This window comes from Poecilia formosa, unplaced genomic scaffold, assembly GCF_000485575.1.
Source record: "Poecilia formosa unplaced genomic scaffold, Poecilia_formosa-5.1.2 Scaffold90, whole genome shotgun sequence".
In the NCBI taxonomy this organism is placed as follows: Eukaryota; Metazoa; Chordata; class Actinopteri; order Cyprinodontiformes; family Poeciliidae; genus Poecilia; species Poecilia formosa.
Window position 1 is genome coordinate 1,553,253 of NW_006800029.1, and position 18,546 is coordinate 1,571,798.

At 38.8% G+C, this 18,546-nt stretch overlaps 2 protein-coding genes and 1 long non-coding RNA gene across 9 annotated transcripts in view; all 3 read right to left on the reverse strand.

The window, feature by feature from the left end:
- The window catches only part of LOC103141861 (uncharacterized), a 245,722-nt gene extending 227,732 nt beyond the window's left edge, over positions 1-17,990 (reverse strand). For all 7 annotated transcript variants that reach the window (XR_001662797.1, XR_001662796.1, XR_476629.2 and 4 more), the window contains exon 1: positions 17,979-17,990. This is a non-coding gene — a long non-coding RNA (uncharacterized LOC103141861). The remainder of the gene's footprint in view (positions 1-17,978) is intronic.
- dhx35 (DEAH-box helicase 35) lies at positions 999-12,566 on the reverse strand. The gene is made up of 21 exons (XM_007557669.2): positions 12,367-12,566; positions 11,852-11,979; positions 11,659-11,751; positions 11,361-11,438; positions 11,132-11,236; positions 10,993-11,054; positions 10,126-10,195; positions 8,294-8,353; positions 7,783-7,895; positions 7,603-7,699; positions 7,291-7,449; positions 5,570-5,780; positions 5,335-5,459; positions 5,168-5,222; positions 4,871-5,061; positions 4,681-4,758; positions 4,400-4,529; positions 4,197-4,278; positions 4,025-4,096; positions 2,569-2,680; positions 999-2,479 (listed from the first exon to the last, which is right to left on the reverse strand). Exons 1-21 carry the CDS (start codon positions 12,383-12,385, stop codon positions 2,441-2,443), a joined length of 2,079 nt encoding a protein of 692 aa, XP_007557731.1. The 5' UTR covers positions 12,386-12,566; the 3' UTR covers positions 999-2,440.
- On the reverse strand, positions 13,714-17,819 carry rab5if (RAB5 interacting factor). The gene is made up of 4 exons (XM_007557670.2): positions 17,489-17,819; positions 15,769-15,872; positions 15,535-15,664; positions 13,714-15,296 (listed from the first exon to the last, which is right to left on the reverse strand). The coding sequence occupies exons 1-4, from the start codon at positions 17,594-17,596 to the stop codon at positions 15,255-15,257; spliced, it is 384 nt and encodes a 127-aa protein (XP_007557732.1). The 5' UTR covers positions 17,597-17,819; the 3' UTR covers positions 13,714-15,254.
- Positions 17,991-18,546: the final 556 nt, after the last annotated feature.

Below are 18,546 nucleotides of genomic sequence, written 5' to 3' on the forward strand. Positions count from 1 at the left end.
TTATCTGAACTGGTTCAGGTTATATATTCTGTATGATTCTATATCCATCTCTTTTGCTCTTTGTACGGCTGTGCCTAATTTTATTGATGTTTGCTGGATCATTGTTCTGGTCCAATCTTCAACTTTCTTACAGATAGCCTCACATTTGTTTCTAGAATACTTTGCAGTTCATGGACCATTCAATGGCCATGAACATTGACTTCTATGTGAACCACAATCTATTCACAAGCTAAGTCAAAGTGCTTCACATGAAAATAAAGGAGTAGGGATAAAGAGACTGACATTAAAATCCAGAGGTATTGAAATGTTATCAAATAAATCAGTAAGAATAGAAATTAACAGATTAAGCAATACTTTACCTTTATTGTTTTCAGTTTAATAAGTCCAAATGATCATCCCTGCACATCATTGTGTGATAAGATATTTGTGCAGTCACCAAAGCAGCAGATTTAAATTTCCCTTAAAATCTGTATCTTAATATGTTTTTCTTTTAATGTAATGCTTTGATGCAAATACACTTGCCTTGCCTAAACTGAAGAGCAGTGCAAACATATTTTGTACATACACATATATTTAATAACTTAACATGATGTTGGCAGGACCTCAACTTGACCATTAAACTGAGGATCTTCTCAGTTAAATGGACTAAAACCGTTTTAACACATTTCCCTTTTTCCCCCCTAAATGTCCATATCCATGCAGTGTTTTTAAATATAGACCAACAGATAACTGCAGCTACAGTCCCACATATTCCCCACACCGCATCATTAAACTGACACGTGTTAACAGTAAAAAGCTGATACAAAAAACACTTATATCAAAAGCGATTAAAAGCACACAGACAGCGATCAAATGCTATGGCATTCGCTGATTTTACTTGAAGCTGAAGGGAGTTGTAGTAGCATTCGTAGAGCAACAGTGACACCTCCTGGCGAACAGACTGCATGACAAGTAAAGCAGAACCAACTAAATGCAAAAAGGCAACCATAAGCAATCAGTTATTGTATGACAATAAGGCTTTATTTAAGGATGTGACGAGAAAATGACAGATGATAATCTCAGAGGTAAGCTGCTACACAAGTTTACAGATTGCTCCTTCACAGACTGTCTGCACCGAGAAGGGTGCTCAGTCAAGTTGGAACGGTTTTCTCCTGAAATACATCTACAAAGTGTATAGGTCGTGGTTAGATTACCATTTAACATGCAAATGTACTTCATTTTATAATCTAAGAGGTTTGAGTGCATCCTACCAGCTGTAATGTGCTGTTTTTGGGTGATTTTTACAGTTTCACTTGGCTACTCTAACGACATTTTCTACTTGGAAATCAACAAAAGTAGACGTGTCAAATTTTGCCATTCCAACAGTGGACCAAGTGAAGTAAAGCTTTTAGGGTCCGAGGACAGATATGGACAAAAACACAATAAGTTGTTCAAGCAGAGGACATGGAATCTGATACATATTAGGAATTAAAACCTAGTTTAAATTAAGACAATGTAGAAAATAAACCGTACATTGTGGTTTGTAATCGTCGAAATCAGAAGAAAAAAAAGAAAAAAAAAAAAAGAGAAGTGTGTCTAAATGCTTTTTGTTATTACAGCAACAAGTGGCACTTCTGTTCTCGTTTTAATTTCACAGCGATACATGTACAATATTTGGGAGTATTAACACATTTCAGCCGAAAGTGAAATGTGAAACAGGCTGTTTTAAACAAACAAAAACAAATTGGCACAGTGTGGTGACAAGGCCACTAAATCTGAGCTATACTGGAGCTAAGAGGGAAATCAGTGTAAAAGAAATGCAGCTTCTTCACAGTATCAATCAGAGAACCAGGTGCTGAATAAAAAAATATTATGAAAAATCCGGAAATAAAATCTGTAGGTAAATATGACACAATTTAACCTGGGTGAAAATAAACTGAGTGGAAGGTAAGTGATTAAAATATAAAGGCACCTAGGACATGAATGGACCAAATACGGTTAAAGAAAAGTAATCCCTCATTGGGAAATAACATCACAGTCTATTGTCATTCAATATTTTTCTGAAACAATAAAAAAACAACAACAGGTTTTAAAGAAAATAATAATAATGAAGCCAGGTGTGGATGGACCTGAGCCTACTTTGAATACGATTTATATATATATATATATATATATATATATAGTTGTATGAGTGAACCAAATGACCATGCTCAAATGGACGCCCGTCAGGCCCAGCCTGGCCTCCTCAAACATTCATTTCTATGTAAACAAACACACAGCCAAGAGAATGACATTACCTCTAAAAATCTACAATTGAGATCTATTGCGACACGGCCACTCGGTGTGGAGAAACTTTTCTAGGTGGACATGGACAATAAATATACATCTTCGTATATACAATGAAAAACGATGGGGAGCACAGTGGCAAACTTTGTCTTGCTTTCCCTTTGGGATGGTTTATTCAGAGGACTCTGGATCTCTTGCTGGCCAGTGAACCATGCTACGAGACAAAAGGAACACAGTGAGCAGAAACTAGTCAAGCTACGGAGTAATTATCTAGAGGACGTGGTGTAATTGCTCGAGCCGTACCTTAGCTTGTTTGTAAAAATGAGGGGCCAGCTCGACCAGCCAGGACGACTCCACAGCCGTCACGTCACGCATGTAGTATTTTGATGTCTGCACCACTTCGTTAAAGACAACCCTGAGAAGAGGGAAACAATAAATGATCAGTAAAAGTTGGACAAAAACCTTCCCCGCCTCTCCCCCTCCCCCCCAGATTTTCACAGAATGCATGAAAATCCCTCTCCATAATAAGGATTGCATTAAGAACCAGCTTCTATCAGCTTTGCACATCTAGAGGATGAAATGTTGCCCATTCTTTAAAAACGAGTCCAACTAAGACTGGAACAGTTTAAGCCCAATTTTCAGGCTAACAATCGAAAATTCTTCATTGGATTCAGATTTGGGCTTTTTGACCATGCAATTGCGACAGTATGTATTTATTTTTTTTTAATTTAAACTATTCCCTTGTTGCTCCGGCTGCATGTTTAAGATCGATCTCCATCCTAGCTTCAAGTCTTTTGGCACATCTAAGATTTTCTCCCGGCTTCACCCTGTATTTTTCTCCATCGATTCTCCCATCATTGATCTAACCTATTTCCTGTTGAAGAAAAGCAACCCCACACCATGACGCTGCCATCTCCGTCTTGTACAGCGGATGGTGGTTTCTGGATAGTTTTGCACCGTCTCCATCAAAAGGGTGAGATTCAGTTTAATTTAACCCACATCACTTTCACAACATATTTGCTGTGTCCCCTACACGCGTGGTTCACGGAGAACTCTAAATGGGACGGGTTTTCTTGTCTGTCAAAGCCAGATTTGAGGAATTGAGAGCGATAAATGTCCTGTCGACAGATTTTCCCCCAGAGCTGTGGATCCCTGCAGCTTCTCCAGCGTCTGATTAAATCTGTCCTTGTCCAGCCTGTCAGCTGAAGGGGGGGCAGCCAGCACCTTTCCACAGACTATACTGAGATTAAATCAAACTGAGGTGGTCTCTTATTTACCAATTAGGTGACTTTTGAAAGTTATGGTATGCTTTATATCACGGCTTCTTAATATGAGGACATATACAGTTGAATATTTTAATGACAACATGGATTACGATTAAGACACATTTCCTGACTCCCTTCTTTCTTTCTTTTTTCTTGTTAAATATATCAACCTAGTAATCTTTGGTGACTGATATTGCAAGCATACTGAAGTGAAAAATGGATTTTATTTAGAGGTACATTACACTTGAATTTTTTTTGGCGGGAGAAGTAAAAATTTGAATCCGTTTTCTTCCACTTTGCAATTTCTCCCCATATTCTGTGGTTCTATCACATAAAGTTCTAATATAACATGCTGTTGTAGTTTCAACATCTACAGGTTTGAATATTTTTACAAGAAACTGAATCTTAAAATATTTTACCAAAAGTACCCACAAATTCATACATTAATACAAAGTAATATATGAGAAACGTTGCACCAAAGATCACATACTGACCACTTTGGAGGTTTCTCTCCATACAGCACAGAGCTGGGGTGGATGTGGAGCTCGAGATCATCTCGTAAAGTCCTGGCAAGACGACAGAAAAACCGAATCTTCAAAAAAAAAGATCTAATAGCTAAAAAAAAAAAAAAGTCATAAACAACCCCTGACTGAATTGCACTCTCACCGATAGGAACCAGAATGATGAATGCGGGCAGCATTAGCAAAGAACCCAGACACGATGCACTTCAAGATCACGTCTGGGTCGCCTGTGTAAAACACGCAGCAGTAGGAGTTAGTCAAACATCTGCAGACGAGTAAGGTCGCAATGTTTCATGTCTGTGGAAGCCTCGGTTGATTCAACATAACGTCATCGTGTCAAACACATACCCTCACTGGAATTTCGCGCCACTTTGAACTTGTTCATGAGACGCCGAAGCTGCTCTCTCACTGTGATGGCGCGCAGCAGACCTTTGTAATTGAGAAAATGCTCCTGACACCATTGGGAACTTTTCTGATGCTGCAGGAAATAATAAAATAATAATAATAAAAATAAAGAAATAAATAAAAACAGTCCCATCGCCATGATTAGAGGCACATTCATCAAATTCTGGGAGTTCACAAGAGCCCGAAGAGTTTTCCACCACAGAACTGAACTAAACGTGCTGTACCTTAATAAATGCCTCGTACACATTCAGCATGGTGAGGTGGTCTCCCTCGGCGACTGCAAATTTCCTGTGTTCGCGAGCCTGGAGGGGGGCAGATTGCCAAAAAAAACAAAAAACAAAAAACAGGATAACTGTTAAGCTGATGAAGCAGAAAGTACAAAAAGCTCCGGAAAAAAAAATAAAAATCCCTTACGGCGTCTTTCTTCTGATTGGGCGGCACAACAAATATATTCTGAATCTGCATCATCGATGCTATGGTAACTATCTCTTTGGAGCAGCCAAAGTTCCCAGACTCTAGGAGCATCTTGGCGAACATGGGGCTGAGCGGAAACTCGGCCATCCGCATCCCCAGTGGGTCAGTGAGGCGCCCGTAGTGGTCCAGACCTGCCATCAAACACGCAGACCGTAAACACTTTCTGTGTCGGCACAGCTTGGCTAGTGTGAAAACAGCAGCCGTTTTCCCCCAGCTAATGATCAAAATGTCTCTTACCTCCAAGAGCGTAAAGAAGCTCCAGAGCCTGAACCATAGTTTGAGCTGGAGGAGGCTGAAACGATAAACCAAGAGACAGGATTAATTCACAATCTGCTGTTCTAAAGAGGTTCTTATTAAAGTGGGTGATCACACCCCACTGAGTGGGTGCAATGTGAGCGACCTACGGAAAGGAAGCTGAAACGCAGCACATTGTCTATGCCTAGCGCTTTGAGCTGAAGGATCACAGGCGCCAAATTGGAGCGCTGCATCTCTGGAACAGTAGCGGCAGGCAGCTTCTCATAGTCCTCCTCTGATGAAGCACAGAACGATAAGGCGGCGATTATTTACTTAAAAAAAAAAACCAGCCCGGCTTTCCTCAAGTACTTTCTTGTGATTCTGTTACAGCGGTCCGACACAAACCTGTGTACAGCCTGAAGCACTTCCCGGGTCGGTTTCGTCCGGCCCTCCCGGCCCGCTGGCTGGCTGAAGCCTTGGAGATGGGAGTGACCACCAGCGATTCGATGGCGGTGCGAGGATTGTAGGCCCGGAGCTTGACAAACGCACAGTCGATGACAAACATGATCCCAGTTATAGTAATGGAGGTTTCAGCTATGTTTGTGGCCACCACAATCTGGAGGTGGAAAGGAAGCGGGAAAAGATATCGACACGGACAGAAGTCAGTTCATCGCATCCAAAATGGCTTTTTATATAAGTCTTAATAAGGGACAAAAGTTTATAACCACCTGGTGTTTCCTGTTTAAGATCAACTGCCTGATTAAGGGTGGGCATCACTGTGTAAGCAACTCCTCAGCTAATAAATGTGCAGCCTGTGTCTCACTTTTTAATAAAAACAGAAAACAAAATGGGAACTAAAAGGGAACAACCTAAGACATTAGAACAGATGTGTGTTTTCTATAGTAACACACTGCTGTCTAAAGTAACATATATGTAAACTTCAAGAATTAAGGTTTTCAAAGCACATTTATGATTTTTCCCAATAAAAGATTATTGTTAAATTAGTTGATCACAGTCAGGTTTTATTGCCAAGTGATAATAAAAAGGCTGTAATGACCTGGTTGCAAACATGTGCACACCCTTAAGCTAATTATTTGTTGGATCTTCTGATTTAAATCTAGAATCCAGTCTTCTTGAGGTCACATCTGCTACCAAGCACAGAAAATCTAATTAACCATGAATAAACTTCAGGTAGCATAATTGAATTTTCTTGCTTAAATCTGCGTTTTCCACCTTCTAGCAGAAGCAGAATCGGGGCTGATTTCCATTTCCTCGACTTAAAAATAAAAAAAGAGTGAGTTCAGTGATGTGACCAGAAGAAAATCTAAATAGGGTTAGAATCTCATCTAATCAGGAGCAGCAGAGTTTTTCACAATCCAAACTCAGCTGAGCTTTAGATGCAGATAAACAGCGGTAATGTAAATAACTGATCTAAGAAAGGTTCAGAGTTCACTTCGGCTCAATAAAAATGGATCAGAAGAGATCAAAGGACTGGTTAAAAGATCCACAACATTAGTGTTACCTTTTGATTAAACTCTTGTCTCAACCTTAACAAAGTGGCACAATTTTGTAGAAGAAATGTATAAAAATGTAATTTAATATATTTAAAAACATGTAATAAAAATATCAAAATTCTGACTCACTGAAATCTGTCTACTATTCCCTTAAACTAATTTTTATGAGACTAGTAGGAGGACCAGCATATTTATCAGGGTGGTCATTGCCACACATGGACCTCTATTTGAGGATGCAGCTGAATATTTGTAACAACATTTGTGAGACACATTTGACAAAGCTGGCCTAATAGCTTTGATTAGCTTTGGCTTAACTTATTTACCAAGTTAAGCCAAAGTATGGAAAACACCCAGTTGGCATTTAGACACGAGGCTTCCTGGGCGCCTCCCAAAACCTGATAATTCAGGAACATCAAATCGACAGATGGATGGGAGGACAGGTAGCAGGGAGGAAACCACAATATTCTTACATCTTCAGTTTGCTCAAGTTAGAATTTTAAGAAAGTTATTTCGTTTGGCATAGATTTAGTCAAATAAATCGAGAGACGGCATTGGAAAATACCCACACAATCACACTTCTCTATAGAAATCCACCGAAAGATAAATATTCACCTTCCGAACAGTAGAGGGAGCCCGTTCAAAGACTTTCATCTGGTCTGCGTAGGGTAGGCCAGAGTACATGGGCAAAATCCTCAGGTGCTTCTTCATCCCATATCGAGAAAGAGCTCTGGCCTGTTCCTGCAGGAGGGACACAACCTTCTCCACTTCCTCCTGAGATGGATTTTAATTTAAGGAAAAAGAAAAATCAATATGTATGTGTCGGTGTTACAAAAGCTCAGTGACTTTGGGGATGATCTCCATATAAATCTAAAAAAACAAACAAAACAAAACAAAAAATAGCAAAACATAAATATAACCACTGACCTGCCCTGTGAGGAAAGCAAGAACGTCCCCGTCATCCTCCATCTCGTGGATCTTCATCACAGTCTCCACTGTGGCTTTTACGTAATCTGGGACGGGGCTAAGGATAAAGCAGAGATCAAAGTCACAAAGGACGTGTTAAGCGATCACTTCTTCCAGTATGAAGCTCCGTTTCTAGACTACCTGACGGTGTAGAAGATGTCCACCGGAAAAGTGCGTCCCTCTACTGTCAGGATTCCACACGTGTCCTTGTTCGGATCCCCAGTTTCATTCAGGTTAAAGAACTCGTGAAATTTCTTTAGGTAGTAAGAATATTGCAGTGTGTGGAGAAAAAACAAAAAAAAAATCTTAGTTTTTAAAATTGCAATTATATTTACATTTATTTTCCTCAATTAAATATGATAATAAAGAGTTAAAACAGAAAAAAAGGAAATAATTGCAATATAACAATTAAAACTGCCAAGGTCTGTAATTATTATATTGTTTGCAGTTTGCAGTTGTCAGGCATATTTTAGCTGACTCGCTTGATGCCGAGAGTGTTTTTGACCCGATCCTGGTTATCTATCCATCAGCAGGTTACCGCAGATGTGAGTGCATTGTTATTCCCCCTGTCGGCTACACTCCCCGCGTGCCTGCCTTTGTTGCTCTTTTCAAGTTAGCCTAGCATATCTGTTCATCTAAACGACTCAGTCACCTTGGCATCAAGAGTGGCAGAGGCCACAATCACCCTCAGGTCTCGCCTCTTCTTCTGAATCTGTCGAGGAAGCAGGGAGAGAAAACAGAGGAAAACGATTTAATAAAAAAAAAAAAAGCTAAAAGAAGTTTATTGAATTAAGTTTGATATGACTGCAGATGAGTATATAGCCATTGACTGGTTTTGAGAACTTGCCCGCTTAACAAGGAATGAACAATTTCTCTTTTTGAAAATTGTAGTTTTAATTTTTTTAGAAAAGCTTCCACGGGTTGATTATGTATTTGTGAGGTTTCTGCATGAATATCTCACAGTGCGAGTCCCTCCTTCTGCCAACATTCAAGCTGAATTAAATCAGATTCTGACTTGGAACAATATTATTCCGAGCTTTGTTTGCAGCTTAAATAACGTAAGCTAGTGTTGCTATTCTCAGCAGACGCCCTTTTCCAATGTCACCCGAATGTGGCAGTCCACATCAAGCCCTGTCGCTGTGTGTTTGTGGTGCATAGATCCAAAATCCATCAATTAATTACAAATACCATGACATCAGTTGATTAGGTTTTATGTCTCAGTTTCATTCATTCCAACCACAGCGTCGCCATGTACAAGACCAAAACGCTGTCAGAGACAAGACAACAGCTCTACACAAGGCTACAAGACCGTCAGTATTAAGCTTAACGAGACGGCGACAAATGTTTGGGAAGTTATTTAAAAACGACGTGATGATAAAATGGCAATTAGTTAATTAATTAGTTGAGAGGATTAGCCAACAGCAACACAGGAGAAGCTAAATTTAAGGACCAAAGGCAGATCCAAGTTCGACCACAATCAACACAATCGGTAGCTCGGTCTGCCTTAATGGATTGAATCTTGCAGCCAGCTGTTGCAGCAACAGGGCCATTTTATGATGCCAGTAAACATTTAAATGACTTGGAGACGGCATGAGACAAAGAGTTTTGGTCAGACAAAACCAAACCTTGGTCTCCAGAGTCTTGTTAATCATGTAATTATTTGATTCAGGTGTGTTTGAGCAGGGACACAAATAAAGGCCAAAAACCGTGAATAAAGAGTTTGCCGGGACAAGTCGGCCCAAATCTATCTAGAGATAGAATAGGTGACCTATAGCTCTACAATCTACTATTTTTTAATCATACCATTTCTACTGGTTTAAATCGTTTTAATGAAATAACAGATAAAGTGTAGAGGAGACTGACCGCATCACTACCTTTCCCCCCCACCTGTTGCTATGTCTCATGTTTCTCTCTTACAAGAAAAACGACTGAAAATAAGTTGTTGTATATTAACTCTCTCATTGAGGTAATATAGTTTTAAAACTACGGTTTTCAAGTTAAGAGCAGAAGTCCTTTTGAGTAGTTATCAATAGACTGGCTGAGCATAGATCAAATTAATTAATTATACTTGTCTTATTGTATAAAGAGTGGAACAGGAAAATGATTTATTGTTCTGCTTAATTAGAAAGTACTGCTAAAATAGGTGCGTATCTGTTTTTGCACAGCAAAAAAAGATAAACAGATGCCATAGAATTCAAAAATCAATGTGATATTATATAAAACAAAAGCAGAGAGATAATTTGATAGCATTTTTACTCACACGATGAGAATCTAAAACCTACGTATGTCTAGTTCAAACCTGGTGATCAACGACAAGAAAAGTCTTGTTTTGCTTGGAAGTCCATTTTTACAAATCAACTTTAAATGTTATATCAAGTTTTTTTGGAACCTGAACTTTTCTCTTCACATGAAATCTAAACTATTAAAGTCAGAGACCATTCAGTTTTTTCCTAAGTCAACAAACATTGCATCAGCTGGCATTACCTTCTTCAGTAGACCAATGGCTATGTCTGTGTACAGAGTTCTCTCGTGTGCTTCATCCAACATCAACACACTGAAAAGAACGGAGGAAAAGCATAGAATTGGTAACCAATAACAATCCTATGCACAAAAAAACCCGACTTAAAAACAAAAACTAAATATCCACTCTCTGGTCATTTTATTAGGCACATATTGTTCAAATGCTTATTCACACAAATAGCAAATTAGTAAACTGCAAGCCAGGAACATGACATGGTGGAGATTAAACAACTAAGCATCAGAATGGGAAAGAAAAAAGAATCAACTGTATGGCTGTTCCCATACTTAGCCATCTCTCTGGTTTCCACAGAATGTTCCAAAAAAAAAAAAAAAATTAGAATGAAAATGTCTTGCTAGAATTGGTAGACTGGTTTAACATTTTATAAAGGCAAGAGTAGTTCACTTAACCTCTTGCTGGCATCTGTGTAATGGAAATACCATTTTCTGAATGCACGAAACTTTGAATCAGACGAGCTAAAGCAGCACCAGGTAACACTCCTGTTTACTACGAACGGGAAATGAAGAAAACAATTTGCACTCTGTAATAGAAATCGGACCATAATGAACTGGAAAACATTGCCTTGTCTGATCAGCCTTCATTTCAGCAGCAACATTCAGATGGGAGGGTCAAATTTGCCCTGGACAACACGAAAGTATGGATGGATCATGGCTTGTATTAAGGGTTTAAATCAGCAACAACTGAATGATGCTGTCACGTCAATATTGACCAATCAACGGCATGAAAAATAAAGAGTTCTGTCCCTCTTTTAATAGGAAAGGTGTGCTTAATAAAATGGCCAATGAGTGCACCTTTTACTTCCAAACATGTACCTGTATTTTTTTAAAAGCGGGTCGGCCATCATTTCTCGCACGAGCATGCCATCTGTCAGAAACTGCAACCACAGAGGCATTAGTAAAGACCGACTGACGCCACGCACAGGACGGACTGAAGCCGCCTTCCTCCAGCTACCTTAATCCTCGTGGCGTGGGGATCAGAGCAGTCATCGAACCGGATGGTGTACCCCACCTCGTGTCCCAGCAGGGCCCCTCGCTCCTCCGCCACACGGTTAGCCACCTATCAGCAAATGAGAACAAAGCCTGAAATTTGAGGCAGGCAAGTGTCCTACAGTGCGAACCGAATTCGCCTGCAGCCGGATGACATTGGCAAAAAAGTGAGAGGACATAAGCTGAGCTCTTACAGAGATAGCGGCCACACGTCGAGGCTGCGTCACTCCAATCACTTTCCCCTCTGCTGCCCAGCCAGCCTCCAGCAGGTACTGATTGAAGGCAGATGAAAAAGAGGGAACAAAGCATGAATAACAGATTCTGCATAAATCAAGCTTTAGCTGATGTGGCCCAAACTCTGTTCTGTATAGGAAAATAGGCTGCTAAGCATCCAGTCAAGGTCATATTGAACCACTGTGGAGGAAACTGCTGAATTTGTGCACCTCTGGGCAAAACACTTCAAATTCATTTGACGGTTTTACAGACACTAACCTGGGGTATCTGTGTGGTCTTCCCGCATCCTGTCTCCCCAACTATTATGACAGTCTGGAAGCTTTCAACCAGGTATAAGATGTTGTTTCTGTGCTGCATTGGGAATAAATAAGAAAATGCACAAACTGACAGGCAGGTGGCCAAATACTAATAGTATACAATTAGCTATACGTGTGTGGAAGCAGTGTGAAACCTTAAAAACTGGGAGTTTTTGCCGTTGTTTCTCTATAGAGAGGGCCGTGTTTGGGTTGAAGACGAAGGGGGAGCCGGTGGTCTCTGAGCTCAGATCCCGTTCCTCTGAGATCCCCGGAGCCTCGGCGCCTGGAGCGGAGCAGAGCAGATGGCGAAGAAAAGGAGGAGGAGGAGAAGATGTTTTATTAAAATGTTTTTCCGCAAACTGCGGGTTTTCAAAGAATGACAGCCAGGATTTGGTGCACCGCCCTGCTATGGGGGGGCCTTTTCACTTGCGACCAATCTACAAATTGTTATTATTATTCCAAACTGGTTTCATCTTGGCAGGTAAACACTTGAATTCAGCGCAGTTGATCCGGAGTTGAAGCGCTCAGGCTGCAGAAAGCACGCAGCGGCAATAGATTCCTCTGCAGACTCGCAGATTTATGGCCGATTCACGAAAGTAACGGCACATGTACAATTATCAACCTCCAAATCAACAATACATGCCGTCTCCCTTGTTTTCTTTGCACTTACCCGGCTTCCAAAATTTCATCGTGGAGCGGGGAGCCGCTGTTCTGTCAGATAGCCATACGCTGTCAGAATATCATACATGCAGTCAGTACGCATGCCCGCGCATGCGCATTAAGAAGTCAGACCGTCAGCACAGTCATCAGTTCAGCATACGGAACAAGTTATGACAAAAATAAGTCATTAAATTGTCTAATATCACATAATATGATAACTATATAAATATACATGCGTTGTCGTGGTTTCAAAATGTATTTAAAGCAGGTCTGGCTGCAGCTGCAGTCAACTACAACACACGCCTGTGTAAGACTTAACCGCTAAGTCAGGATGCCATACAGCTGTTAATAACAAAGTGTATGATGATCTACGTCATGATTCTATGTTGATGATTAAATAAAATCATATGGTAATGACAGCGTATACATGTATGAGCTAAGCGTATGACTATCTGACAACGTATGCTGATCTGACAGAACACCGCCATCTTGGCTTCTACGTCACATCATTTTTTTTTTCTGCACACGAGAATGACGAGCTGGGCTTTCTTCAGAGATTTCTGAATGATGTCAGAGTATGGCATGCCGATTTACCAGTTAATCGGTAAACGCGCTATAAGCAAGAACTCATGGTTTAATTATTAATTGTAAAATATAATTTTATTATTTTATCATATAACGGTAATTACCGTCCTGGCTGTTATGCCATATAATGACTTATCCATATAGCTTATATGGATTGCCATTTACATTAACAAGATAATTTTATACAATAGTTTCAGCTGTCCAGAAGTCGGTTCAATTCAATTAAAAATACTTTATCCCAAAGGGAAATTGTTGTAATTCATATTTTCCACATTTTTTTCAAAGACTTCATGTCATGAAAAATCTTTGTTTGCACAACAATCTCCAGAGGTTCCAAAGCAGTGCCCAGAAAAAAAGCCTGTATTATTACCAAAATATAGTGGAGACCAAAAAATTTGCATATTGCTGTTATTTAAAATATTCAAAACTGAATCAATTTTAGGCATATATACACTATGTAGTTGTTGTAGATGCTGATGGCTTTGGGCAGGAAGGAGCTTCTGTAGTGGTCTGTATTATATCCTCTCCAATATATCAATTTTCTTCAAAACACTAATACAAAAAACCCCCAAAGGATTTAAAAATGTTCACTATAAAAGCATCTAAAATTATATTGGAATGTTAGGTCCGTTTTTATCTGTTTCTAATATTCCACAACTACATGAAATTTTATGTTGTACATGAAAATCCTCCATTGCCCATAAAGATATAGCTCTTTATAGAATAAATACATGAAAAGAACAAAAAGTTTTGCAATGAGAATACTCAGGTCTTTGAAAATGGAGGCCAAATGAAGCCCATGTTTAATGATTCCCAAAAGATTTGATCAGAAAATACAATCCTTTCAAACACCAGCTGCATATTGAATAACAGTATCATAACATCTTAGCAAGAACTGCTCTCAAAAGTTCTTCACTATAAAATACTGAGAAATGTTACATCAAAAGAGATATAACAAATACAAATAAATCTGCGTAATACAAGATGGGATTTCACAACAAAAAAAAAGACAGACTACACAAAGTTTAAATTAATTTTCAAACATGATTTATCTAAATGAGTGGTCTCCAGTCCAGACCTACTGCCCTGCAACTTCTAGATGGATTCCTCCTCCAACACATCTGCATCAAATGATTACTATGACTATTCAGGTTGCCATCAGGAGGCGTGATAATAAGTCATTCATTTGATTCAGGTGTGCTGGAGCGGGATGCATCTAAAACCTGAAGCGCAGTGCCTCTTGAAGACTAGGATTGGAGACCCCTGACTATTAAAGAAAAAAATTGAATTTATGCATTTCTTTTTTTTTACCTCAAGTGTATGAATAATGGCAGACAAAAACCAACAGCAAATCATGGCAGTGCACAGATCAGGTTCAGCTTAAAAACAAGTTTGCATTTGAACATAAAATCCTTTACTCCTCTTTGAAGGTCAAGACTGAATTTGAGCCAACGGGAGTCTCTATCCAAACAGCATCTGTGTTAACGTTAGAAGATATTTATCAGCTGTTTGTGGATGCAACGTTCCCCTTTTGTTAGACTCAAACATTCGACAAGCAAAACCAAATAACAGTTCCTATTTCTGGAAGAAACAAAATCTCATTAAATAACAATTCCAGCTCTTGTTAAGACAAACTACATAAGCTCCAGAGAGACACTATAACTGTTAAATGTGACTCCTCATTTCTCACAAATAATTTAGTTGTAAAATTTCAGAGCAGGTATTAAAAGACTAAAGAAACAGAATTAATTAATGTAGTGTGGCTTTGTTCATCTGAAATGTATTACTAAAAAAAAATGAAGGTTTCCACACACTCATGTTGAAATGTGTCCCTGTTTGCTTGAGACCTCACTGACTCACCCATAAGCAGAGATTGGTAGCCGTAACTTGTCATCTTTGCAGTATAAAGGCTGGATTCACGTCAGTTATTTGAATTTGAAGAATTCGAGCTCCGTTTCATATCAACAATGTATTGTGCTAAAACCAAACAGCCAGCCTAAAACATTTGTACTTTCTGCAACTTTAGTGTTTGTTGTTGTTATTTTTTAAACGGCACAAAAAAAAAATAAAAAAAATTGGGAAGCATAAGGAAAGATGTCCTTTAAAAAAAGGAAGCCTCAAATGAAAGAGATGTACAGCTTCTGAACGTGTTCATCTTGCCGGATCTTGTTGAGCAAACTTGCATTCCCATAATGCTGTGCACACAAAGACGTCTTCGCGTAGAGCACTGACACCTCCCAAACCATGAAGTTCTTCAGTCTTGTCAACTTACTTCAACAAAAATGTTCATATTTATTTCTTCGTGCATTCCTCTCAATCAAAATGTAGAGCTGTGTAAAAGATTATCCACACCACCTGGTAGAGAAAAAAATGTTTCAATTAGATTGTTTTTGTGATTGATTCAGGTCAAACTTAAATCTAAATACATATTTACTTGCATAGCCTTAACTCAGCTTGTGCATTTCAAAGTGGGACAGTACATATAACAAAAAAACAAACAGCACAGAATGAAGATAAACTGAAACTATTTAAGATCTTTTGAACTTAGTAAAAAAAACTAAAAAACTCTTTTTTTTAATATTGTTATACTTACCAGGAAAAGGGCAAAAGATGTCATGAAGCCTTCTTTGGTGAGTTCCCACGTGCCTCCATACTCTTCTTCGTCAATCTGCTGAAAGCTGCTGAAGTATACGTACAGGAGACCTGCATTGATGACGCAGAAACTAAAGAGGCAAACGAGGGAAGATGAGAAATTTTCATGCATTTTCATCTGTACAAACTAACATTGAAACAGGAAAATATTGGATACCGAACTCAGAATACGTACATGGCTATTCCTAGAAATCCTTTCAACGGTGCAATGCCCCATATCACACCAAGGATAATTGCAATAATTTGTCGAAGCCAATAAATCACATCCAAAAACTCATCCTGCGGAAAAAGCACATTGACAGGCAATAAATGTTATGGGCCAGATTTAAGCATTTAAATTGCAACACATCCACAGCTATTAACACTGATCACTTCATTTATCCCAGTTGACACCAAGTGCATTAAAAGTCTCACCTTAGAAAGGGACACTGAAAAAATAAAAATAAATCAAAGGCCTTACCCATACCTGGCCAAACATAGACCAGCTATATTTGGCCTAATTCAAAGGAAATAGTAACAGTCAGAGTTTAAATATATTAGTAACATGTTTAAAACAAGTGACTTTAAAGGGATAATGAATCATTGATTCGGTTTTCAGTTGCCAAGAATGTTAAAAAAAAAAAAAGAGAGACGTTCTGATTTGATCCTATCTAGTGGATTGGTGTCCAAATCTTTGTTGGGAAACAATCTATGGTTTTACATTAGTCAAGCTGTCATGCAGTTGCCACATAAGCTGTGATGGAACACACCAGCATGTATACAAAGTGGAAAGAAAATTACACCAGTTCATTTACTTTCCATGCTGTGAATTTGTGCATTTTTCAAGGTGGTAGGGCTAGATTTATATTCAACTGAAATTGAAAATTAAAATTCAACTTCCCACTTAAATATCTTAAGGTCTCTGGGCTTTTCTATCTATATTTTTATCTTGTTAATAATCATAATAAAAATAAAAACAATTCAAACATTTGACATCAAGCACAGGATTTACTTGGAGTATGTAATGTGCAGATTTCTCCATAGTTGTCACTGCAGCTGTCTCAATTGAGTCAACTAAACTTTCTTTGGCAGATAACCATTTACTAGTGGGCATTATATGATCAACTGATTTTGATTTTACTGTATTATAATTAGAATTAAGTTGCTACACATGTAAATAGACCCGAATACAACTATATGAATACAATGTAATGCAAAAAAAACAAAAAAAAAACCAAAGATTTAAATTTGGACATAACTAAACTCTATAACAGCATATGAGTTGGAACCATTTAGATGGCCTTTGTGAGTTGGTGCAATATATGTACAACACTGAATTTAATTTCTAATTTCATTTTGGCTTAAAACCATCTATTTATTGTAGTAAACAGGGTTGCAAAAAAGTCTCATTCTAATTCAATGACATACCCAGATTATGGTCATATTTTTTTTCTTATTTTTGCTAATGATGTAGAATAAAACTGATATACTTGAAGAAGAGCATTTGTTTCATTCAACAGAAAAAGACTAAAAGTAATATTCCCAATACATATATAACAACTGATATGATTCATGAACACAAGCACATTCAGAGAACGAAAACATTGAAGCAATTGGATTACTGGATATAATCATAACTTCAGAATATTACTTTTATGTTTAATTTGGGGGGAAAAAATAAGAGTACGAATACCCCAAAATGTCAGCTTTAATGACAGACAGATATAGGGGAGAACATATTTCATTATGCCAGTCAGCTAAATTAACCAGATTAATCCTTAGCATAAGGGTTAGCTTCGGCTACCTGTCTTTATCCATACCTGTTATTAAAGTCCGGAAACTCACAACTTATAGTAGAAAATAGAAAGGAATTGTTACAAAAATACAATACAATACAAAGTGGTTAAATGACCCACCTTCTCTTCCCAAACGGCATTACCGCAGAAGGCTTTGCTCCATGTGGATTGCTTCACAGCCCCATTCAGCAGGTGACTTTCCTCTTTCCGTTTAGAACTGCTCGCCATTCTTCTGCTTTTTTCAATCAAGACGCGATGAAAAGTTGCAAGCCGGATCTAAAAACACCTTGAGTAAGAGTTAGCTCCCAAGCGCCGACCAAAACAAGGCGGTACTCGGAAATATTTGAGGATATTAGACGGACCTTAGCTCCGCTGAGCTGACAGATTTCTGTCGTTAACAGTTAAAGGGAGTTGGAGCATGCGCAACACTGTTTAACCCCAGTGTGAGCCAGCCAATCAGATAGTGCGACGTTTCGGCAGTGTTTCGGCAAAGTGACTGAATGAAAACCACAGCGACCTCTGTTGGACCGAACTCATAACAGCAACTGAAGTACCGCAGTGATTCTCAAGTATTTTTTTTTTTAAAGTAGTACCACAAAGACAACACGACTGGCCTCTCTGCAGATGACTGTGCTATAATCAGGGGTGAAAGCAGGCGGGTACGGCAGGGTACTGCGTACCCCTAAAAGATTTAGCGGGGGTACGCGGTACCTGCAAGAGTGGGGAGCGGCTGTCTGCTGTAAAAAAAAAATCAATCAATCAATCAATGGGTGCATTGTGCAGCCGTGAGTGCACCCATTAGTCAGCCGTGACTGATTAGTTTTTCAATAACAATCTAAAACACAACAACACAACTTAATCAGTTAATAAATAGCTTTTTTCTCCATTTCATATTGTTTCTGAACTGTTTGTGCTTTGTTAGAGAGCAGGGGTGCAATATGTCGACCGCGGAAGGTTTTGAGTCGATCTCGTCATTAGGTGACAAACTGAACGCCGCCAGGACGCTGAGACCAGCACGTCCTCCTCTGATGGGCTTATCAAAACGTTCGTAACTTTATTAAATAACAACATTTTTTTTAAAAATCAAGAAAGCGTGTTCAAATTAATGACCCAACAAAAATAATAATCTCAGTAATTATTGTTTCAACAAGGTGTTGCGCAATTCTGTGCGTTTGGGT

What these genes read in the sequence shown, in the direction of transcription:
- dhx35 (XM_007557669.2), bottom strand. An exon ending in TGTACGAGGCATTTATTAAG is followed by an intron (nt 4,530 to 4,680) that starts GTACAGCACGTT and finishes TATTTCCTGCAG; the next exon opens with CATCAGAAAAGTTCCCAATG. An exon ending in ATTTTTACAAACAAGCTAAG is followed by an intron (nt 2,480 to 2,568) that starts GTACGGCTCGAG and finishes TTTGTCTCGTAG; the next exon opens with CATGGTTCACTGGCCAGCAA.
- rab5if (XM_007557670.2), bottom strand. Translation starts at nt 17,596, where the DNA reads ATGGCGAGCAGTTCTAAACGGAAAGAGGAAAGTCACCTGCTGAATGGG. An exon ending in ATGCCGTTTGGGAAGAGAAG is followed by an intron (nt 15,873 to 17,488) that starts GTGGGTCATTTA and finishes CTTTTTCCGCAG; the next exon opens with GATGAGTTTTTGGATGTGAT. An exon ending in CATCTTTTGCCCTTTTCCTG is followed by an intron (nt 15,297 to 15,534) that starts GTAAGTATAACA and finishes TTTCTCTACCAG; the next exon opens with GTGGTGTGGATAATCTTTTA.